Raw genomic sequence first — 25,375 nt, 5'->3', positions numbered from 1 at the left:
ATCGGACCCAGCTTTGCCGGCTGAATTTAAATATCCACCACGTATTGTGTATAGGAGAGGTCGCAATTTACGCGATAAATTGGTTCATGCCAACTGCCAGCCACTTAAGAAAATTAGCCAAGCACTTTTACGCCCTCTACCAAATGGTAGCTATAAATGCAGAGGATGCGCACAGTGCAACAATATGATGAAGTGTCAATATTTCTGTCACCCACACACAGGAAAAAGGTTCCAAATAAATGACATTATTACGTGTTCCACCACCCATGTTATTTACATTATTAAATGTCCATGTGGGCTCTGTTATGTCGGTAAAACCACCCGCTCTCTCAAACAGAGAATTAGTGAACATAAAAGTTCAATCAGGAGAAACGACAGGGATTATCCAGTCGCTGTACATTTCAATGACATGAAGCATGACATTTCCACCTTTAGATTTTGTGGCATAGAGAAAGTTAAGATATCCGACAGGGGAGGTGATATTAATAATACTCTGAGTAAAAGAGAATGTTTTTGGATTTTCACCCTCCAGACATTGTTTCCAAAAGGACTTAATGATGAAATGCCTTTGTATGTTATGCTGTGAATTGGAACATGAAATGTGTGTCTCTTGTAGATTATTCTGACGTTTTTCATATGATGTACCCAATGACTAATGAACTTGCTATGTCCTCATTGAGATTATACAGAAGTGTTTAATACGCCTTATTTATACACTTTTGTAATATTTATGAAATGCACATTGTTATATTTGGTAGCACTTATTTATTTTCCTTTGCCTCCAACCCCCTTCGATGTGTAGAACGGATGTGGGTGGGGCCAGGTCTACATAAGGGTGCAACTTTCAAAAAATCCCAAAAGCTCTGACAAAGGCCGTGTGGCCGACACGTAAGCTTATTAAATATCGGTGATACTATCAAGAGCAGTGTGCGGTTTCCTTTTTCCTTCATCTTGTTCAATTGTTGCCATGCACCTGCAAATAAGATTGCTCAGATGTGCGAGTGCCTTTTTGAATAAGAGAGACAGAGCAGAACAGAAGACAACTCCTGGGACAGGGGGGAAAGACTTCAATAAAGATGTCAGCAGAGATGGAGAGCTGCAGGGACCAAGGCCTAGAGCAGGAAAGGAAAGCTGATAGATCAGAGATGCTGCCTGACAGGATACACACATGAATGAGTGGATCAAATGTTTATCTGGATGTTCTAAATCTATTATGACATTGTTTTAATACCTCCTCAAATCTGGCCCCTGTGCAGTAGTCTACAATAGCTCTGCCACTCATGCACCCGCCCCCCCAAATCCAATCTCACGCATATTCCCTAATCTCCAATAACCTGGGATGAAAAGTGGCCGGTTCCAAAGGCGGATTAACAATTTCACACTGGTAACATACCCAGTTCAAAGCACCGGCTGTCTGTCAGCCAGTTAAACGTAGGGCGGCTGATTCACCACGCTCAAATCGAGGAGGAAAGGAGATGCAGCTGCCGTCCTGTCTTCTCCTGTCTTGTCCTGGCTGTCCTGTCCTGACTGCTGTCCTTTCCAGCTAGAGGCCTGGTTCGGCTGCTTAGCTGAAGCCCACACCGAATTGGTTCACTATGTGACTATCTATGGATTGATATTTTTTATGTTTCATTTGAATAGGGACAGAACATTAGATTTGATTGTATTAGGCCTATGCTTTATTCATCCCTGTGGGGATATTATTTTGTCACCTTGGCCATGGCATAAAACACACATGCAATAAAATGAAAGACAAGCCACTGTTAATCAACATTGTTTCCACGTCATTTCAATGAAATGAGGTTGAACCAACGTGGAATAGATGTTGAATTGATGTCTCTGGAGAGCTGGAAGCATCTTACATGGTATCATATAAGAATGGTTTCATAATTTAATCTAGCAATTTAAACCATTGACATATTGAGTAAACATATAATCTCTGTTGCACACCAGCTTTTTAGATGAGCTTTTGCGGAGGATAATATTGTCTTTTGAGGCATGTTGAGGCTGCTTTGCATACTGCCCGTCTTTATCTGAGGCAATCAGCCAGTTGCTGAGTGAAGTCTCTAGTGCTCAATCTCTGATTGGGTAACAGTTGAGTTGACAGTTGGGTGTTGCAGTCAGAGAGATCTGCAGTGGAGCTCCAACTAGAGCTAAGCCTTTGATTCCTTAAACCCCTGAGGGTACAGATGTAGGATCTTAATTTGACCAGATTTATGTTATACAATTCTCAGCAACAAAAGAGTGTTAAACTTTAAGATCTTACATCTGTAACACTTTAGCTGGGAGGCCTTCATCACATCTGGAAGAGTTACACAACACTTGGCATTAACATGATGACATTAACAGTGTGATTTTCACTGTCATGGACGACCAGTATGTTACATGGAAATTGTATTTCATGGTTTGTATCGATGGACCAGGTTATCTAATTTGGATTTCAGTGGACATGATGTTGAGCTTCTGATGGGTATTGACTGACTGCTGGACTTGCATGTTAGGAAGTCTCCTTTTGAAGCACAGGAACAGTTTACAGCCTACTAATGCAAAGTTAGACAAGTTCAGTTTTCAAAGTCCAAGGTCCTCCGTAGTGTCAGTGGAGACATTGGCACAGCAGGACATTCTGGGCAGACCTCCTTGTGTTGTTTGAAGATCAGAACAGTTACTGTACGCACGTAGGTTCCCACTTCTAGTGTGACGAAGGTGCATGACTCAGAGAGAGAACGCATCTGTCAAGACGTGGGAGTCAGAGAGGGGGAGAGAGAAATGAGGTGGGGTGGCCTATCTTTAACCAATCACTACATTCTCTAAAGAGAAATCCTGACTACAATAGAACCGTCAATATAACAAGTCTGGGAATGAGTGCCTCTCAATAAGAATCATTCCAGAGCAGATGAATCATTTTAGTGTCAATGGGAGTTAGTGTTGATTGAATTGTAAGGTTTTCATTGACTGATAGGATGACTCGTACTGTGTCTTCAGTCTCTGTTCTATTGTTTAGTAAATGGAGAGAAAGTATTAGGTAAACAAATGGATAACAACAAAAGTGGTGCACTAGTGCTTGTTTCTGTGTAAGTCCATATTTCAAATGACTAAAGCCTTGCCTCTAATGGAAGAAAACATCTAGATAAAACCCTTATTGTATGAATGCATAAACAAACCACTGATAAAGGAGTGGAGAGACAGAATGTGGACAGAAGACAGATACATTGAATGGAATGATTAAAATGTGCTCCTACACTTGATACAAATACTGTGTATGTGTGTGATGAGTCACGGCTGTGAACCCATCTGTGTGAATGTGGGAGTTTTGTGGAGGAGATGCCTACAGGTCTGTTGGGTGATATGCTCCTGGACCTGGACTGGTCTGTGGGAGACAGAACTCTGCCAGCCAACCACGGCCTCATGACTTCAGGAGAAGTTCGTGACCTTTGCAGAGGAGAGATGACAACTGTAACTCACGACTTACTGTGCTGCTTATTCTCCAAGCCACAGCCTGATAGGTCAGGATGATAAGCAGGCGCTCAGAGAATGGAGCTGTAGGCTAGTAAGGTTTTTTCTACTAAGTATCTGTGATTCTGTATATGTAGAGACCAGCGCAAATATGACTCAGAAAAATGATAGGTTTACTTCTAAGAGGTATAGCCACCATAGAAATAGAATCCCCAAAATATGACGATCACCATCATGAGCTGGTTTATATAACTACTGACCAATCTCTCCATCTCTGGACTCTCTGATGTTTGTGGCAGCTGATAGCCCACGCCCCTTATTTTAAGCCACATCTGAAATTAAATTAAATGTTGCTCTGTGGGTTTTGGCTGGTTTCTGGCCGGTGCTGTGGCCCTAAGTTACCTGTAGGGTGCCGGGGTGATTATAGACCATCTGTTCCCAGTGGGCCCAGCTGGACGGGGCACTGCTGTAATCTGGTTGGATGAAGTCAGGGTCGCTGAGGGACAATGATGTCACAGCATAACCGTAAATAAGACCCTCTACCAGGGTAATCTAAAGCCATGTTTTTTATTTGATTGTGTAAGGTATCGAATAGTTTCTGGGTTCAAGGAAAGACAAGAACCTCCATTACAGGGAGAGAATGTGTTTGACTAGATGTCCAGTTAATTTTGTTTTGTTTTATATACACTATATACACTAGTTTTAGAACACCTACTCATTCAACTGTTTTTCTTTATTTGTACTATTTTCTTCATTGTAGAATAATAGTGAAGACATCAAAACTATGAAATAACACATATGGAATCATGTAGTAACCAATTTTGTTTTTTTTACCAATCAACATATATTTTATATTTGAGATTCTTCAAATAGCCACCCTTTGCCTTGATGACAGCTTTGCACACTCTTGGCATTCTCTCAACAAGCTTCACCTGGAATGTTTTCCCAACCATCTTGAAGGAGTTCCCACATATGCTGAGCACATATGCTGCGCACTTGTTGGCTGCTTTTCCTTCACTCTGCGGTTCGACTCATCCCAAACCATCTCAATTTGGTTGGGGGATTGTGGAGGCCAGGTCATCTGATGCAGCACTCCATCACTCTCCTTCTTGGTCAAATAGCCCTTGCACAGCCTGGAGGTGTGTTTTGAGTCATTGTCCATTTGAAAAACAAATGATGGTCCCACCACTAAGCCCAAACCAGATGGGATGGCGTATCGCTGCAGAATGCTGTGGTAGCCATGCTGGTGAAGTGTGCCTTGAATTCTAAATAAATCACTGATAGTGTCACCAGCAAAGCACCCCCACACCATAACACCTCCTCTTCCATGCTTTACGGTTGGAAATACACATGCAGAGATCATCCGTTCACCCACACCGCATCTCACAAAGACACGGCGGTTGGAACCAAACATTTTCAATTTGGTGTCTGTTACTTGAAGTCTGTGAAGCATGTGTTTGGGCTGCAATTTCTGAGGCTGGTAACTCTAATGAACATATCCTCTGCTGCAAAGCTAACTATGGGTTTTCCTTTCCTGTGGCAGTCCTCGTGAGAGCCAGTTTTATCATAGCACTTGATGGTTTTTGCAACTGCACTTGAAGAAACTTCCAAGTTCTTGAAATTTTCCGCATTGACTGACCATGTCTTAAAGTAATGATGGACTGTCATTTATCTTTGCTTATTTGAGCTGTTCTTGCCATAATATGGACTTAGCCCTATTTGGTAAAAGACCATCTTCTGTATACCCCCCCCCCCCTGTTCCCCGGTAGACCATCATTGTAAATAAGAATTTGTTGACTAGTTAAATAAAATAATCCTTCAAACTCATTAAGACGGACAGCAATTCCACAAATTAACTTTTAAGGCACACCTGTTCATTTTGATGTCTTCACTATTATTCTTCAATGTAGAAAATAGTAAAACATAAAGAAAAACCCTTGAATGAGTATGTGTTCTAAAACTTTTCACCTGTAGTTTTAATCAATTAATGAATCAAATGTATTTATAAAGTCCTTTTTATATCACCAGATGTCACAGTGCTTATACAGAAACCCAGCCTAAAACCCCAAACAGCAAGCAGTGCAGATGTAGAAGCATGGTGGCTAGAAAGGAAGGAACCTAGGAAGAAACCTAGAGGAACCAGGCTCTGAGGGGTGGCCAGTCCTCTTCTGGCTGTGCCCAGTGGAAATTATAAGAGTACATGGCCATTAAGGCCAGATCATTCGTCAAGATATTCAAAAGTTTATAGATGACCAGCAGGGTCAAATAATAATCACAGTAGTTATAGAGGGTGCAACAGGTCGCACCTTAGGAGAAAATGTCAGTTGCCTTTTCATAGCAGAGGAAGAGGGAGGGTCGAAACAGTAGTTCCGGAGACAAGGTAGCATGTCCGGTGAACAGGTCAGGGTTCCATAGCTGCAGGCAGAAACTGGATCAGCAGCACAACCAGGTGGACTGGTGACAGCCAGGAGTCATCAGGCCAGGTAGTCCTGAGGCATGGTCCTTGGGCTCAGGTTCTCCGGAGGGGAGAGAAAGATGGGCGAATAAGAGGGCGCATACTTATGATTTCGACCCATTCCAAAATAGACCTTAGGCTTTCCCAACCGGACCCGATATGTATACATTTATTTGTTTAATATAGAGACTGGTTCTGAACGGACCCGACGACAACTAGAACCATTCTGTATAGACCTGGTCGGATCCAGACCCGATCTGAATGAGGGAAGCAGCAGAAAAGTAATTTTTTGAAGCTACTTTGTTAACCGGAGCTGATAAAGCGCGAGAGGCAAAGAGATGCCGCTCTAGCAGGCGTGGGAGGGGGCTGTACTGTGAGCGAGTGACACAGGGAGGAGGGAGGAAGAGACAGCTAGCAACCAAGCTAGCAACCAAGCAGCTAGCAACCGATTAATGCCCACCTTGCAAAAGTATTCATCCCCCTTGGCATTTTTTCCTATTTTGGTGCATTACAACCTGTAATTTAAATTTTATTTTTATTTGGATTTCATGTAATGAACATAGACAAAATAGTCCAAATTGGTGAAGTGAAATGAAAAAAATGACTTGTTTCAAAAAATGAAGAAAAATACAAAACAGAAAAGTGGTGCGTGCATATGTATTCACCCCCTTTGCTATGAAGCCCCTAAATAAGATCTGGTGCAACCAATTACTTTCAAAATTCACATAATTAGTTGAAGTCCACCTGGGTGCCATATAAGTGTCACATGATCTGTCACATGATCTCAGTGTATATATACACCTGTTCTGAAAGGCCCCAGAGTCTGCAACACCACTAAGCAAGGAGCACCACAAGTAAGCTGCACCATGAAGACCAAGGAGCTCTCCAAACAGGTCAGGGACAAAGTTGTGACGTACTACAGATCAGGGGAGCACCATTAAATCCATTATTTAAAAAAATGGAAAGAATATGCACCACAACAAACCAGCCAAGAGCGGGCCGCCCACCAAAACTCACGGACCAGGCAAGGAGGGCATTAATCAGAGAGGTAGCAAAGAGACCAAAGATAACCCTGAAGGAGCTGCAAAGCTACACAGCGGAGATTGGAGTATCTGTCCAAAAGACCACTTTAAGCCGTACCCTCCACAGAGCTGGGCTTTACGGAAGTGGGCAGAAAAAAGCATTGCTTAATGGAAAAAAATAAGCAAACACATTTGGTGTTCGCCAAAAGGCATATGGCAGACTCCCCAAACATATGGAAGAAGGTACTCTGGTCAGATGAGACTAAAATTGAGTTTTTTGACCATCAAGGAAAACGCTATGTCTGGCACAAACCCAACACCTCTCATCACCCCGAGAACACCATCCGTGGTGGTGGCATCATCATGCTGTGGGGATGTTTTTCAACGGCAGGAACTGGGAAACTGGTCAGAATTGAAGGAATGATGGATGGTGCTAAATACAGGGAAATTCTTGAGGGAAACCTGTTTCAGTCTTCCAGAGATTTGATACTGGGATGGAGGTTCACCTTCCAACAGGACAATGACCCTAAGCATACTGCTAAAGCAACACTTGAGTGGTTTAAGGGGAAAGATTTAAATGTCTTGGAATGGCCTAGTCAAAGCCCAGACCTCAATCCAATTGAGAATCTGTGGTATAACTTTGCTGTACACCAACATTACCCATCCAACTTGAAGGAGCTGGAGCAGTTTTGCCTTGAAGAATGGGCAAAAATCCCAGTGGCTAAATGTGCCAAGCTTATAGAGACATACCCCAAGAGACTTGCAGCTGTAATTGCTGCAAAAGGTGGCTCTACAAAGTATTGACTTTGGGGGAGTGAATATTTATGCATGCTCAAGTTTTCTGTTTTTCTGTCTTGTTTATTTCACAATAAAAAATATTATGCATTTTTAAAGTTCTAGGCATGTTGTGTAAATCAAATGATACAAACCCCACAAAAATCTATTTAAATTCCAGGTTGTAAGGCAACAAAATATGAAAAATGCCAAGGGGGGTGAATTCTTTCGCAAGCCACTGTAGTAGACTAAAAGTTGACATAGCTAGGTTATTTATCATCAATATGACTACGTAGTGTCTGTCTTGAATGCATCAAACCGGGAGAACTAGTTAAGCTAATATTAACTAGCTAGGCTAATTGAGGCTGCATGTATTTTCTCATCCTACAAACAACATCTCCTTTCAGCATATTAAGTAGCAGCCTACCTATTGGTTATTTGTCGCAGCCTACCTGTTGGTTGTAGCCTATCCTTCTCCTTTAACTTTTAATTTCATAAATGTAATTCCATCTTCCATTGATTTAAATATCTCCTAACTTCCGTGACATTATTTAGAATTCTGGATTCAGACGCTCCCGGATCGGGCTTGGGTATTCAGGCACAGGTAGATCCATGAAGACAGGACACCAGATAAGACAGGACTGGAGACTGAGACTGGAGGGGTCGGGTGACACTGGCGCAGTCCGACAATACCCACAGAAAGGGCCAACCAGGCAGGATATAACCCCACCCACTTTGTCAAAGCACAGCCCCCACACCACCGGAGGATATCAACAGACCACGAACCTACTACCCTGAGACAAGGCTGAGTATAGCCCACGAAGATCATAGTAAATATTGTTCCAGTTGAATGCATCTGAAGTGCGTTCTTGCAGTGCAATCTTTTGTCTTCTTAGCCTGGAATCTGACAGCTTTTATTGAACTGTGACCTCTTAACCATATCCCTGGTATGATGTCTACTTTTGTGCATATCAAATTGCGTTTCAGATAGGCCACTCAACAGAGGTAGCATACATTGGGGGTTAAGACTAGCAGGTTAAGGGTCTACCAATCTGCCACAAAGCTGGTTTGATAGGTACCCAACACAAACTGGAAACCACAACAATTAGTAGTGGGGTTTTAATTAGTATGGGGGCGATGATGGGGGTCGATGTTGATGGCACGCTATTCCATATATAGTCAAATGTATTTTATATTTATTTTATAAATATAGTGCACTATTTCTGTTCAGGGCCACCATTTTTGTACGCACACCTTAACTCTCTCCACGCTCCACGCTCCACCAGACCAGACTCTGCATCCCTGTGTGTCTGACGCTCCTCTCATTATCATGGGCCCAGCCTGCCTGGCAGATGTGGAAGAGACCCTGGCAAAGCCAATGAATAATTAAACACTGTGATTACGATGATGAATGCTCCCAAATCTATTTCACCATATAGTCTGAGCCCAGCGATGGGATGGAACAACAGCAGAGTGTGAGGCTTTGTGTGAAGGCGGTGAGGGGTGGGGATGGGAGGGAGGGTGGGAAGGTGTAGTGAAGGGAGGGTGGGGAGGGAAGGTGTGGTGGTGCGGGGAGGGAAGGTGTGGTGGTGAGGGTAGGGAGGCTGGGTTGGGGTGGGACACGCTAGCTGACTGGAGAGTGCCCAGATCAGAAGTCAGCGGGAGGTGTGAGAGAGGGAGGGATAGGAGGGAAGGATAGGACAGAGAGTGAGGGAGAGAGAGAACAAACGGAATATGGGAGGGATGGAGGGATAGTCTAGGAGGGAAGGATAGTACAGAGAGTGGAGGGGGGTGAGAGGGAGGGAGGGAGGGATAGTCTAGGAGGGAAGGATAGTACGGGGAGGGGACAGGACAGAGATCAAATGGAATGTGGGAGGGATAGTCTAGGATGGAAGGATAGGATAGGACAGAGTGGAGGGGGGATTGAGAGGGAGGTTGCAGAGGTAAGGTGGGAGGAAGGATGGGATTGGAGGGAGAGAACCGAGATCAAAGGGAATGTGAGCGGGATAGTCTAGGAGGGAAGGATAGGACAGAGTGGAGGGGGGATTGAGAGGGAGGTTACAGAGAGCAGAGGTAAGGTGGGTGGGTGGGAAGGAAGGATGGGAGAGGACAGAGAGTAGAGGGAAGGTGGAAGGGAGGGAGGTGAGCCACACACTCTCTGACCATCTGTGCTGCAGAGGACCACAGAGACCGGCACAGCAAGGCTTCTGGCTGTGTGTGTGTGTGTTTGTAAGTGTGCGTATCAGCGTGTGTGTACGTGCGTGCATGCATTTCTGTGCATCTGTTCATGTGCATTAATGTGTTTGAATCTGTGTGTGTGTGAGTACAATTGTGTACAGTGTTTATCCCAGTGTATGTGCTTGTCTGTGTGTGCCTCGCCCTTGCGGTGGCACCCGGCCAGCCAGCCCTCAGGGAGGAGGGTTGTAAATAAGCAGGTGAAATAACCCAGATCCCTACTGCCAGGGGATTAACCCCTCAGAGGTCCCATGTCTCCGGTTCAGCACCCGACCCCACTAAACATCCATCAACATCAGTACACCAGTCGGAACATAGACTTAACATGATCCTCTCAACACACAGCCCTTAGCTACAGATCTAGGATCAGCTGACCCTCCCCAAGTCCTAACCTTAACCACTACAGGGAAGAAAACCACGTCATTAGGCTTGGACTCCTCCTCCCCACACACAGGAAGTGATGAGCCAGATGAGTCGGTGTCAGACGTGCAGCTCAGCTAACATTTATGGCAGGGCCATCTGATGGATTAAAGGGGTTGACAGATGATGGAGTGGCTACTCCCCCTCCGCTGCCTGGCCTTGCCATGTAGGGCTGGGAGGTTTCATCATTACAGAGGATGAAGTCATCCTGCAACAAAAGGCAGGCAGAGGGAACAGGTGCTGCATATTTAATTAGACAAGGGGGTGGGCTGTGGTGATGCCAGAGGAATATGTACATTTGATGGCGGCCCTGGCCTGGCACGAGCTAAACCCAGCTGACAAAGATATTTATGGGCAAGATTATGGATTTTGTTTGGTCTCTTTATTTGTCCCCCTGTACTCAGTTACACACATGCATGCATCTGCTTATCGCATCTGCATTGCAGCTTAACTACCTCCTATCAGAGGTGCATCTGAGAAATAAGGATGACTCTGTCTCTCTCTCTTCATGCTATCACTCATCATATCCCCAGACTGCTGTTCTTCCCTCTGCCCTTTGTGCTCTTTGTGTCAGAGTACTCAATACCTCCTTGTGATGTTTTCTTCCTTGGAGAATAGGGAACATAGGGACTAGGGAGTACTGTTCATGAAAAGAGTAGAGTCCATCCATCCCTAGCTAGTGGATGATGGAGAAAAAGAGAGGGAAATATCAATGGAGAATAAGGAGCAAGAGAGCAGGAAGGAACCAGGAAAAGGCAAAAAGGCAATCGATGTCTCTGGGCTTGTGTCAACGGGCAATTATTAATGATGAGGTGGGCTCTGGCTCTTTTCCTCTGTGCAGTGGTGGAGTCAGGGAGCTCTCCTCTCCTGTCCACTGTGTTTAGCTCCCTCAGCACGAAGGTGTGACATGGGGGAGAGCGAGAGAGAGGGCCTTGAAGGTGGAGGGAGAAGGGTGGGGATGGGGCACCACACACACCCCTCCTCTCTCTCTCTCACACACAGACACACCTCAGCTCACACTGTACATCTCTGGGAGACATCCAGGCCTTTACTGTCCAATTAAGGTTGGCCCAGGGGGGAAAGTACAGAACAGAGCAGCTCTCCAGCCTCCACCTCTCATCTCTCTCTCCGTGGAGGAGCTGGGTAATTGTTAACAGATTGGGAAGTGTTATTGTGAAGCAGTGTGGATCAGGACGTCTCAGCCAGCCGACCAGACCAGTCAGCCAGCCGGCCGGCCGGGGTGACTGTCTGAGAGGCTCACGCCACTGTGGTCACAGCAGAGAGGTCTTAGTGGTCTTAAGCCTAATTGACTAAGAAATAGAATGAAAAGCCCCCGTTCTGGCAGGCAGAGGAACCCAGTCAGGGTTTTCTACTGAGCAGATAGTTAAGAGGAGTCAAAAACTGACAAAACATACTTTTTGTGTGAGACCAATTCCATTAGGACAAATATTAAGTCCAATGAATATATTGAAAAATAAATTACACCTAGAAATGTTTGATCTTGCGCTCTATTCCTGCTACCCTTTAGCAAGAGCGTCTTCTCAGTTGACTGCCTTGTTTAGGTGGGGGCTACGCTTGACTGTTTGTTTGATTTGACCATTTAAACAAGAGTAGTGACTGGCTTGCAGATTCCCCTAGTGTGCCAAGGCAAGCGCCAAGACCACACCAGCACCTTTCATTCAGGCTGTTGGTACTTCCTCCTAAAAGTAATTTAGACCAATTAGTAGAGGGCATGCTGTCTTGTCTGACCAACCAATCACAGCCAGATAGGTCCCTGTCAGGAGATGGGTTCTAAACGGTTAGGATGTTGATGTTCAAAATGTTCCAGATAGAGGTGTATTGTATAGAATAGATATAACGTTATATTATGTGTAATAAACTGTCATGCCAGGTCTATGCAGTACATTTCTATCTGCAACCCACCAGATTGAACAGGCCCCGGGTGACTGTAGAACAGGGGTGCTAAACAATTGTCATAAGTAAATGACAGAGTGACGGCAGCTAGTTCCTGTTCACACGCATGTAACTGTACCATACCTTCTGTAAACAACAGTGTTAGTCAGCCTGTCTGATTCACTGACAACTGAGAGACAAGGCTTCTTTAATGAGTCTGTGTTGGGTGGGAGAGTTTACGTCTCTCCTGGGTCTCTCTATTGAAATAGATTGATTTCATGCAATTATGAATGACACACAGAGATACTGTACCTTGTTATAAAGCTAGGCAGCCTTGATGTAATTCAGAATTTGAATTGTGAGTTTGAAAATGACTATAATGCAAATATGCCAGGGCTTTTATTTACTGAACTGAAGCTCTGATTGAAACATTTCATGACTTGACTTGGACTATCATAGCCTGCAGTGGTGCCATCAGACCTGTGACTTTCCCAGTCAGCGCCATACTGAGACACTGCGTGGTAGGGTGGCAGTCACACCACGGAGGAGTGGGAGGGTGGCAGTCACACCACGGAGGAGTGGGAGGGTGTGGTAGGGTGGCAGTCACACCACGGAGGAGTGGGAGGGTGTGGTAGGGTGGCAGTCACACCACGGAGGAGTGGGAGGGTGTGGTAGGGTGGCAGTCACACCACGGAGGAGTGGGAGGGTGTGGTAGGGTGGCAGTCACACCACGGAGGAGTGGGAGGGTGTGGTAGGGTGGCAGTCACACCACGGAGGAGTGGGAGGGTGTGATGTCTGTCCTTGTGTGTTGGTTGTCATGGTGGTGAGATGGTGAAATGCAGAGTGATTATTCCCAAAGTGGGTCAAAGACAGCATGTCCATAACTGCTAGCAGGACATGGGTACTTTGAAGAGGAGAGAGCGAGAGGAGGAGAGGATTAGGAGGAGATGGAACAATGTATAAACAAATCCAGGGCTCATTGAGGGAATGCAGGCAGTGTTTGTGATTAGGATTTGTTTTCACGGCAGGCCCATCTAATCTGGTGGTGAATCAGGGAGAGCTGGGATTGGCTGAGGTGCTGCGGAGCATCCTCTCCACGCTGGAGGTCAGGCCCTCTGGCTCCAAATGGGCTCATATTGATCGGAGAGAGCGTGGCGATCCAGTTGCAGACGTACATCATTGATTTTCTGCAGGAGTGGAGAGTGCAGGAGTGGAGAGTGCAGGAGTGGAGAGTGCAGGAGTGGAGAGTGCAGGAGTGGAGAGTGCAGGAGTGGAGAGTGCAGGAGTGGAGAGTGCAGGAGTGGAGAGTGCAGGAGTGGAGAGTGCAGGAGTGGAGAGTGCAGGAGTGGAGAGTGCAGGATGAAGGCTGGAGCACAGCAGAGCTGTCAGGTCGTCTTCTCAAATATCCAGAATATTTTTTTGTGGCGTTGACCTTCCCTGAGTACGAGACATATCTATTTAACCACTACCTCAGCAGGCCCAGTGGCTTGTCACTGTGGGCTGTGTGTAGCTTAAGCAGGCGCTTTTATTCTCACACACACCCTTTCCTTAACACACATCAATAACGTGCTGAAAGCTGCCAGTTCAGCAGAAATCAACATCCGTTAGCACCACTCTAGTCTCCACTCTAGTACCAGTAGTCATAACGACTTGAATGAATAAAGTCACTACAGTACCAGTAGTCATAGAGACTTTAATTATTAAAGTCACTACAGTACCAGTAGTCATAACGACTTGAATGAATAAAGTCACTACAGTACCAGTAGTCATAGAGACTTTAATTATTAAAGCCATGTACAGTACCAGTAGTCATAACTACTTTAATGATTAAAGTCACTACGGTACCAGTAGTCATAAAGACTTTAATTATTAAAGCCATGTACAGTACCAGTAGTCATAGAGACTTGAATTAATAAAGTCCCATACAGTACCAGTAGTCACTCATGGAGACTTTAACCTTAGCTCTGTGCTTTGTTAATTATTGCTGAACTCCAAATAAATTGGGTGTCTCTGCACCATTCTGGAGCTCCAAACCCCATTCCTCGAGGCCTCCCTCAGCCACATCCATACAGCTTTAATTACAATCCAATGAACTCATTATCATAGTTTCCATTCATATCTAGTGGGGCTCTAATGCTCAGACTCCTACGGTCCTTATTATATTTATTGTATATTTATTCATGGGTTTTGTATATATTTATTTCCGATATAAATTTTAATTAGAACTTCAAACACTTTAGCAGCAGTCGGCTGAGGCAGAGCTTCCCTTTGATCAGATTTCACTCGTCCTGCTTTCCTCTCTCTCTCTCTTCTCCTCTCCCCCTTTACCCCTGGGCATCTTGATGCTAATAGGCTGAGTGTTGCTCTTCTTGCCTGTCAGTCCATCTGTCTGTCTATGGAGATTAAAGCAGGTGGGCCAGTCATAAGACGGGTTGAATGGGTTCTGGGTTGCCATTTGCCAGTTTCAGTGTGGATAGGGATATTGTTTGAACTTTCTGTCATATCAGTTTTCATAAGTGACTCTTAGCAGTTAAGCCAGAAGAATGGCAAGACTAAGCTAAATGATTTGTTAGGTAGATGTTCAAGCATGTCTTTGAAATATTCCCCTACTTTTTCTGCACCACAGAGGAGTCATATCTCTGTGCTATATATACTGTACGTGTGAACACAACACCTGATAACTCCATCCCTCTATGTCCCTTTCTAAAATAATCCTAGTGAGGCATTGACGTCATAATACTCAGCTTGTGTTACAAAACGAGCATGTTTGGTCTCTACATCTGCGGAGATTATCTCCTGCAGTGTGTACATCATTGTCTCCCCTCCCTCCTCTACTCTCCTCCTTTCCTCTCCTACTCTCACCCCTCCTCCCTCCCTCTCCTGTGTGTTAATGTACTTGAAGTGGCCCGGCGGTCAATGAGCTTGTATTAACACCTGACTGGGAGCAGCGGGGCTGGGGCCGGCTGGTGTTTGTTGCTCCACGGTGCCTCCCCTGGGCCCGACCCCCAGGCAGCAGGCAGAGGGAACGGATCCCATGATCAATAACAACATCCTAGCAGGCTGTTGAGAGAGGGTGGGTAGGAAGGAGGGGGAAGGGTGGGGGGAGGAAGAGGCAGAAAGAGAGGGAGAGAAACAGTAGGGCAGAGATTGAGAGAATAGAGGGGTGGTAGAAAGAGGATAAGAGGGGCAGATGGGAGCAGGCTTTACAGTATATAGTTGTTGTACATTTCCTATTTATCCACCCTATCTTTATATTCTCAACTCTTAACATTGCTAACAAAACCAGGGCGTAGTTTCAGTCGATAAGTCAGACTTTTCATCGGCTTTGGGTGTCACTCAACGCATGATCTGGTATAAATCTTTTTTGATCTTTGTCTCTGCCAATACTCTCTATCGCTGTAGCTACAGTGTGTGAGACGAAATGGTATATGCATTAGCGTGAAAGTCCATTTCTCTCTCTCTCCTCTCACATACATACATACATACATACATACATACATACATACATACATACATACATACATACATACATACATACATACATACATACATACATACATACATACAGTGGGGAGAACAAGTATTTGATACACTGCCGATTTTGCAGGTTTTCCTACTTACAAAGCATGTAGAGGTCTGTCATTTTTATCATAGGTACACTTCAACTGTGAGAGGCGGAATCTAAAACAAAAATCCAGAAAATCACATTGTATGATTTTTAAGTAATTCATTTGCATTTTATTGCATGACAAGTATTTGATCACCTACCAACCAGTAAGAATTCCGGTTCTCACAGACCTATTAGTTTTTCTTTAAGAAGCCCTCCTGTTCTCCACTCATTACCTGTATTAACTGCACCTGTTTGAACTCAAAGACACCTGTCCACACACTCAATCAAACAGACTCCAACCTCTCCACAATGGCCAAGACCAGAGAGCTGTGTAAGGACATCAGGGCTAAAATTGTAGACCTGCACAAGGCTGGGATGGGCTACAGGACAATAGGCAAGCAGCTTGGTGAGAAGGCAACAACTGTTGGCGCAATTATTAGAAAATGGAAGAAGTTCAAGATGACGGTCAATCACCCTCGGTCTGGAGCTCCATGCAAGATCTCACCTCGTGGGGCATCAATGATCATGAGGAAGGTGAGGGATCAGCCCAGAACTACACGGCAGGACCTGGTCAATGACCTGAAGAGAGCTGGGACCACAGTCTCAAAGAAAACCATTAGTAACACACTACGCCGTCATGGATTAAAATCCTGCAGCGCACGCAAGGTCCCCCTGCTCAAGCCAGCGCATGTCCAGGCCCGTCTGAAGAATGCCAATGACCATCTGGATGATCCAGAGGCGGAATGGGAGAAGGTCATGTGGTCTGATGAGACAAAAATAGAGCTTTTTGGTCTAAACTCCACTCGCCGTGTTTGGAGGAAGAAGAAGGATGAGTACAACCCCAAGAACACAATCCCAACCGTGGAGGTGGAAACATCATTCTTTGGGGATGCTTTTCTGCAAAGGGGACAGGACGACTGCACCGTATTGAGGGGAGGATGGATGGGGCCATGTATCGCGAGATCTTGGCCAACAACCTCCTTCCCTCAGTAAGAGCATTGAAGATGGGTCGTGGCTGGGTCTTCCAGCATGACAACGACCCAAAACACACAGCCAGGGCAACTAAGGAGTGGCTACGTAAGAAGCATCTCAAGGTCCTGGAGAGGCCAGCCAGTCTCCAGACCTGAACCCAATAGAAAATCTTTGGAGGGAGCTGAAAGTCCGTATTGCCCAGCAACAGCCCCGAAACCTGAAGGTCTGTATGGAGGAGTGGGCCAAAATCCCTGCTGCAGTGTGTGCAAACCTGGTCAAGAACTACAGGAAACGTATGATCTCTGCAATTGCAAACAAAGGTTCCTGTACCAAATATTAAGTTCTGCTTTTCTGATGTATCAAATACTTATGTCATGCAATAAAATGCAAATTAATTACTTAAAAATCATATAATGTGATTTTCTGGATTTTTGTTTTAGATTCCGTCTCTCACAGTTGAAGTGTACCTATGATAAAAATGACAGACCTCTACATGCTTTGTAAGTAGGAAAACCTGCAAAATCGGGCAGTTTATCAAATACTTGTTCACTCCACTGTACATACATACATACATACATACAGTTGAAGTGGGAAGTTTACATAGAGTTAGGTTGGAGTCATTTAAAACTTGTTTTTCAACCACTCCACAAATTTCTTGTTAACAAACTATAGTTTTGGCAAGTCGGTTAGGACATCTACTTTGTGCTTGACACAAGTCATTTTTCCAAAAATTGTTTACAGACAGATTATTTCACTGTATCACAATTCCAGTGAGTCAGAAGTTTACATACACTAAGTTGACTCTGCCTTTTAAACAGCTTGGAAAATTCCAGTAAATGATGTCATGGCTTTAGAAGCTTCTGATAAATTATGTCAATTAGCCTGAGTCAATTGGAGGTGTACCTGTGGATGTATTTCAAGGCCTACCTTCAAACTCAGTGCCTCTTTGCTTGACATCATGGGAAAATCAAAAGAAATCAGCCAAGACCTCAGAAAAAAAATTGTAGACCTCGTCAAGTCTGGTTCATCCTTAGGAGCAATTTCCAAATGCCAGAAGGTACCATGTTCATCTGTACGAACAATAGTACGCAAGTATACACACCATGGGACCACGCAGCCGTCATACCGCTCAGGAAGGAGACGTGTTCTGTCTCCTAGAGATGAACGTACTTTGGTGCGAAAAGTGCAAATCAATCCCAGAACAACAGCAAAGGACCTTGTGAAGATGCTGGAGGAAACAGGTACAAAAGTATCTATATCCACAGTAAAATTAGTCCTATATCGACATAACCTGAAAGGCCGCTCAGCAAGGAAGAAGCCACTGCTCCAAAATCGGCATTAAAAAAGCCAGACTGCGGTTTGCAACTGCACATGGGGACGAAGATCGTACTTTTTGGAGAAATATCCTCTGGTCTGATGAAACAAAAATAGAACTGTTTGGCCATAATGACCATTGTTATTTTTGCAGGAAAAAAGGGTGAGGCTTGCAAGCCGAAGAACACCATCCCAACCGTGAAGCACGGGGGTGGCAGCATCATGTTGTGGGGGTGCTTTGCTGCAGGAGGGACTGGTGCACTTCACAAAATAGATTGCATCATGAGGAAGGAAAAGTATGTGGATATATTGAAGCAACATCTCAAGACATCAGTCAGGAAGTTAAAGCTTGGTCGCAGATGTGTCTCACAATGGACAATGACCCCAAGCATACTTCCAAAGTTGTGGCAAAATGGATTAAGGACAACAATGTCAAGGTATTGGAGTGGCCATCACAAAGCCTTGACCTCAATCCCATAGAAAATGTGTGGGCAGAACTGAAAAAGCGTGTTCGAGCAAGGAGGCCTTACAAACCTGACTCAGTTACACCAGCTCTGTCAGGCGGAATGGGCCAAAATTCACCCAACTTATTGTGGGAAGCTTGTGGAAGGCTACCCAAAACGTTTGACCCAAGTTAAAGAATTTAAAGGCAATGCTACTGAATACTAATTGAGTGTATGTGAACTTCTGACCCACTGGGAATGTGATGAAAAAAATAAAAGCTGAAATAAAGAATTTTCTCTACTATTATTCTGACATTTGACATTCTTAAAATAAAGTGGTGATCCTAACTGACCTAAGACAGAGAATTTTACTAGGATTAAATGTCAGGAATTGTGAAAAACTGAGTTTAAATAAGGTGTATGTAAACTTCCGACTTCAACTGTGTATATATATATATATGCATGCACACACACGCAGAATGGATGCAACGATGTATACACACAGACACACACACTCTCTCTCTCTCTCTGCAGCTAAGCCATTGTCTGTGTTGGGAGATAGATCAGAGAGACTGTATCAGCTGGTACATTTAGACTAATCTAAGGTCCTGTCCTTCATTCTCAAACTCGATATTATCCAACCACTTTGTTTGTATTGACAACTCTTCTCTCTCTCTCACACAATTCAATTCAAGGGCTTTATTGGCATGGGAAGCATATGTTAACATTGCCAAAGCATGTGAAGTAGATAATAAACAATACAAATTAACAGTAAATATTTCACTCTCTCTCAGGACAACATTAACAAAGTATTTTTCTCCCTCCACCTTTCTACCTTACTCCCTCTCCTTCCATCTATTACTCTTTCTATTTCTCAACTTCTCTCTTCTCTTTCTACCACATCTCACCCCGTCTCCTCTCCTCTCCCTCTCCCTCTCCCTGTCTACCTCCCTCTCTCTAGGCTTTGGCCATGGCTGAGGTGAATGGACCGGGGCCCCTGGTGGCCGAGCCGCAGATTGCCATGTTCTGTGGGCGTCAGCTGCTGCACATGAACCCTGAGACTGGCCAATGGGAGCCTGACCCTCAGGGCCGTCAGGGCTGCTTCACAGAGCCCAACCAGATCCTGTCCTACTGCCAAGAGGTAGGAGCCAACAACACTGCTATGGTTATGAGATCGACCTCATACTGCACTGTTACTGCACTGTAATGCTCAGCTCATCTCCAATGCTGCTGCAATAGCATACTAGAGAGCAGATACTTTAGATAGGTTTATGGATATAAAGATAGTGGTAGATTCAGGGCCTTCAGAAAGTATTCATAACCCTTGACTTATTGTTACAGACTGAATTCAATATGGAGTAAAAAATCAATTCTACACACAATAATGACAAAGTAAAAACATGTTTTTGCAAACGATTACAAGCATACCCATAACATGATGCAGTCACAACTATGCTTGAACATATGGAGAGTGGTACTCAGTAATGTGTTGTGTTGGATTTGCCCCAAACATATTCAGAACAAAAATGTAATTGCTTTGCCACATTTTTAGCAGTTTTACTTTAGTGCCTTGTTGCAAACAGAATGCATGTTTTGGAATATTTTTCTTCTGTACAGACTTCTTTCTTTTCAGTCTGTCAATTAGGTTAGTATTGTGGCATACGGTAACTACAATGTTGTTGAGCAGTTTTATCCTACCATAGCCATTAAACTCTAACTCTTTTAAAGCCACCATTGGCCTCATGGTGAAATTCCTGAGCGGTTTCTCTCCTCTCCGGCAACTAAGTTAGCAAGGACACCTGTATCTTTGTAGTGACTGGGTGTATTGATACACCATCCAAAGTGTAATTAATAACTTTACCATGCTCAAAGGGATATATATTTTTTTACCCATCTACCAATTGGTGCCCTTATTTGCGAGGCATTGGAAAACATCTCTGGTCTTTGTGGTTGAATCTGTGTGTGAAATTCAGTGCTTGACTGAAGGATGTTACAGATATTTGTGTGTGTGGGGTACAGAGATGAGGTAGTCATTAAAAAATCATGTTTAACACTATTGCACATGGAGTGAGTCCATGCAACTTATTATGTGACTTGTTAAACACATGTTTACTCCTGAACTCATTTAGGCTTGTCATAACAAAGGGTTTGAATATTTATTGACTTGAGACATTTCAGCTTCTAATTTTAAATTGATTTGTAAACATTTAAAAACATCATTCCACTTTGACATTATGGGGTATTGTGTGTAGGCCAGTGACAAATAAATCTACATTTTATCCATTTTATCCATTTTAAATTCAGGCTGTAACAACAACATGTGGAAAAAGTCAAGGGGTGTGAATACTTTCTGAATGCACTGTAAATGGGTGGACAGACTGGTATAGATACCTGACACAACATTATGAATAGGAGCAGGAGTAACCAACCTAATCTCCCAATCTGTCTCACTTGGTTTGTCTTGTCCTATCAAATCTATATATTTCCGTATATATATAGTGATGGTGGTCAGGAGAAAATATTTATTGATATTTCCTGAATATTAATACTACCATTCATCGATCTTCCTCCTGCCACGTTTATCCCCCTAATTCCTGAAAGTCTCCTGCATGCCAAACTTAAGGCATATCAATGGCATGACAGGCCTAGCCACAGCCTTGGTTTGATTTGAGACTCGCTGCGCCCCCTCCCCAACAAGAGCAAGGAGCCTGTTTATATAAAAGGACATCATGCACCACCTGGTGGCTAAATGAAGCACAGCAGGTAAAGAAAACAGCAGTCACACAGTTGAAATGGCTGTAATATGATTACCCAGCTCATTATTCTTCTGTGATTGCTTTTCCACAAAAGTGTTCCTTTTTTCCTCAACGTCTGTGGACCCGGCTCTCAGACAAATACATTTCTCAATCCATTAAACCTCATTATAGGGCTGTGCTTATGCCATTGCCCTACATTTTAATTGAAAGTAGTCAGATGTGAAATTGGGATTATTGAAACAATTGGAAGTGGGATTGTATAGGTCAACTTGTTTTCAGACTGGAATTTTCCTTACAACTTAAGGAGAATATCAGTGTACGACGTGCATAGTCAGAAAATAGACCCTTAGGGCCAAAGTGTTTCAGACCGTTGCATGAGTCTCTCCTTTTTTACCTTCTCCCTATTGATTGTGCTATCCTCTCTCCTCCTCTCTCCCTCTCCTACTCCCTCTTGCCCTCTCCTCCTCTCTCCCTCTGTCTGTACTGTACGTCTCCTCTCCCCTTTTCCCCTCTCCATTTGTCTGACCCTGTTGTCTCTCTCCTCTCTGTTGTCCTGTCTGTCCATATCGTCCATCCATCTGTCCCTCCCTCTGTCTTTCTGTCTGTCTCTCCCACCGTCTGTCTGCCTGTCCATCTGTCCAACCAGATGTACCCAGCCCTACAGATCTCCCATGTGGAGGAGTCCTCCAGCCCCGTCACCATCCCAGCCTGGTGTAAGAAGGGCTGGGGCCACTGCCAGACACGCCCCTTCATCGTCATGCCCTACCGCTGCCAGGGTAAGAACCACATGTCTGCAATGTCTGCACCCTCAGCATCATCATCATCATCCTTCTAATCTTCAGCATATCCCTACACAAACATCACTCAAAACATTGCACAACTTCCCTTTGATCACCCACCCCATATCGGACGGATACCGTTATTATATTAATAAGTAACATGTCATCATTATGTTTAATACAAAGCATGTAATTTCCATGATATGTTTAAGTAGTGTTCAAATTCAGCCTCGGGGAAGTAATAATAGAAACGGACATAGTACGTCTAATAGTTCATTTGAATGGATTCCATTGTCAAAGCTTTGTCAGGTGCACCAAAGGGCTTCACTCCATTAAAATGGTGGAAAGGTATTTCAGTCTGTGTTGAATTTTAACCCCACATTTTTCCAAACATGCCACTATGCACATCTTACACCATTAGTAACCCTAACACGTAATCCAAATTGAAAAGTATGTAAAAAGAATTGTGACTGATGGGAACATACCGTGCTCTGCCTATAATAAAATGAACAGATATTTGCCCCCATATCTACTGTATATACCACAGCTCATTTACCCACACACCTCAACCCAATTACCCAAACATCCCATCCCTCTCTCCCCATGCCCTAACACCCACATGCCAATACCCTAATATTGATACAATCAAGTACTGATACATCCATATCCTAGCCCTGAATGATACACCCATATCCTAGCCCTGAATGATACACCCATATCCTAGCCCTGAATGATACACCCATTTTTATTTTCTTATTTAACCTTTATTTAACCAGGCAGGCTAGTTGAGAACAAGTTCTCATTTGCAACTGCGACCTGGCCAAGATTAAGCAAAGCAGTTCGACACATACAACAACAGAGTTCGGGGATTCGATCTTGCAACCTTTCGGTTACTAGTCCAATGCTCTAACCACTAGGCTACCTGCCGCCCCCAATAAAATTGTATTTTATTTTTAATCATACTCGACACCTTAATAATGCATAAGATATGGCTTATTTGTTAATAAATACAACTTTAACTTCTCTAGAGCCTATAAAGTACAAAAGTTATTATTTTCACTATTGTGACCGATGGAATCAAATTACTTAAATTAAAATCTGAAATGAAGCATACTTCACATTTTTCTGTCCTTGACTGACTGACTGGCTGCCTGCAGCTATTGAAAGTAGAACTGCAGGCAGCAGCACACCATTGTGTTTTGGATCAATCTCCACTCCCTACCTCGTCCTCAGCCCAGACAGTGCAGAGGCACTGTAATGAGTTGGCATTATCTTATTATACTGAACCTTTCTAGTTCAAGTCTCTCTCTCTCCTCTCTCCTCTCCTCTCTCTCTCTGATTTATGGATGTTTATCAATTAAAAATTTTTACAACCAAGGCAAGTATTAAAATATAAAATATTCTCCCCCTCATTCCATTTCCCTCCTCTCTCTCTCGCTCTGCAGTGGGTGAGTATGTGAGTGAAGCCCTGTTGGTTCCAGACCGATGCCGTTTCCTGCACCAGGAGCAGATGGATGCCTGTGAGAGCTACGTCTACTGGCACAACATAGCCAAGGAGGTGCGGGCGGAGCGACATTATATTAACTAAGATTATATTAGAGTTAATGAAATTATGCCTAAATGATATTACATGTTCATTTTTCAATTCATTTCTTAAGTTTTAATTGGGTTTTAACGCCACTAGGACTCTTTATAGAGAGTTAGCATAGACTTCTATGAGACATTAAACTTTGACTTGGACTAATTGAGTCAATAACTAAACTGCAGTGTAGACTGCACTGCAGTAAAAGACTGGGGCTGGAAGCTAACTGTACCCAGCTGGGTGTAGTGTAACATACAGTATCATACTGCATCAGCAGAGAGAGCAGCTAGAGTAGTTTATTATAGGCCAGGGAGGTGTGGTAGGTTATTATATTCCAGGGAGGTGAGGCAGTTTATTGGAGGCCAGGAAGGTGAGGACGTTTATTGGAGGCCAGGGAGGTGATGTAAGTTGTAGTTTTTATATTTCACCTTCATCATGCTGAGGAAGAGGTTACCCCCTGTCGTGTTCCATTCGTCCTGCTAGTTTGTTCCCTTTGATCACACTCACATTTCCTCTCTTTTTCTATACACCCCTGATCGCTCTAGTTCACCTTGGTCTTTTCCAATCTTGATCCAGTTTAACATATTTCTCTCATCCTTTCTGTTTCAGGCTTGCACAGCAGACGGTCTGGAGCTGCATAGTTATGGGATGCTGTTGCCGTGTGGCGAACGTTTCCGTGGGGTGGAGTATGTGTGCTGCCCAGGGAGGGGCGGGTCCAGTGGCAGGGGGGAGACCGAGGGAGGGGACGTTCTCCCAGCAGGACCCCAGGCCCTCACCCCTCAGGTCAAAGTAAACACAGGGTGAGTCCCATTACCCCTGCTGTCTGTGGTGATGATGGGGGTGATGATGATGATCATAATGTTTGACCTTGTACCCCATTCCCAGAGTCAAAGTGACAACACCCACCACAAGCCCCTCTCCTGACACCGATGTGGATGAGGCAGACATGGAGGAGGAAGACGATGAGATGGTGGAAGAGAATGAGCAGGTGGTGGAAGAGGATGAGGAGGAGGCAGTAGAGGATGATGATGAGGAGGAGGAGGAGGAAGAGGAGGAGCAGCAGCAGGAGGTTGCAGAAGCAGCAGCAGTGAAAGACCCAGAGGAGTATGAGTACTCCATTGACTCTGGCCCCTACCAGGCTTCTGACTACACAGACTCCTTCTACTATGAGAAAGGCCAGGGTCAGGCTGGTCGCAACCCCTCCACATCCCCACCCCAGACCAGGGGAGACAGCCGTGAGTAACCATCTACCTTCTATTTCACAGTTACATCTTCGCCCTGTCCAGAAACCATCCTTAGCCCCTACTTACCACCTCTCAACTAGATCTGAGAGGATTTCATGGGCATAAGCTTTATAGGAATACCACTTTGCCCTAGATGGAATTTTATCCATATTGTCTATATTCTTACCTACAGAAGTGGGGTATTAAGTTGTGTCTAGGTTTTGTGTCTCGTCTGGACCTTTCTCTCTAAAGGCCAGTCTCAGTAAGGGAATGGACTGTAGTTGCTACCCTTAGAGTGGTTAACAGGGCAGTAAAAAGACTGGGTAAATGCTCACATCACTCTCCCACTTACTCTTACTTACTGGGGAATGAACTGTAGTGCCCAGTTAGCGTGAGAGAGAGAAAGTATTGGAGATGCTATCTCTGTAATAGACTAAGGATGAT

General features: G+C 44.2%; 1 protein-coding gene across 2 annotated transcripts in view; it reads left to right on the top strand.

The window, feature by feature from the left end:
• The window catches only part of LOC139563948 (amyloid beta precursor like protein 1-like), a 55,045-nt gene that overhangs the window by 17,179 nt on the left and 12,491 nt on the right, over positions 1-25,375 (top strand). For both annotated transcript variants that reach the window (XM_071383022.1, XM_071383023.1), the window contains exons 2-6: positions 19,553-19,732; positions 21,994-22,123; positions 23,572-23,684; positions 24,318-24,508; positions 24,594-24,943. In XM_071383022.1, coding sequence (XP_071239123.1) covers positions 19,553-19,732; positions 21,994-22,123; positions 23,572-23,684; positions 24,318-24,508; positions 24,594-24,943 — 964 coding nt within the window. The remainder of the gene's footprint in view (positions 1-19,552; positions 19,733-21,993; positions 22,124-23,571; positions 23,685-24,317; positions 24,509-24,593; positions 24,944-25,375) is intronic.

This window comes from Salvelinus alpinus, chromosome 35 (genome assembly GCF_045679555.1).
Source record: "Salvelinus alpinus chromosome 35, SLU_Salpinus.1, whole genome shotgun sequence".
Taxonomy (NCBI): domain Eukaryota; kingdom Metazoa; phylum Chordata; class Actinopteri; order Salmoniformes; family Salmonidae; genus Salvelinus; species Salvelinus alpinus.
The sequence above is the reverse complement of the archived record's forward strand: the minus strand, read 5'-3'. Positions and strand labels throughout refer to the sequence as shown.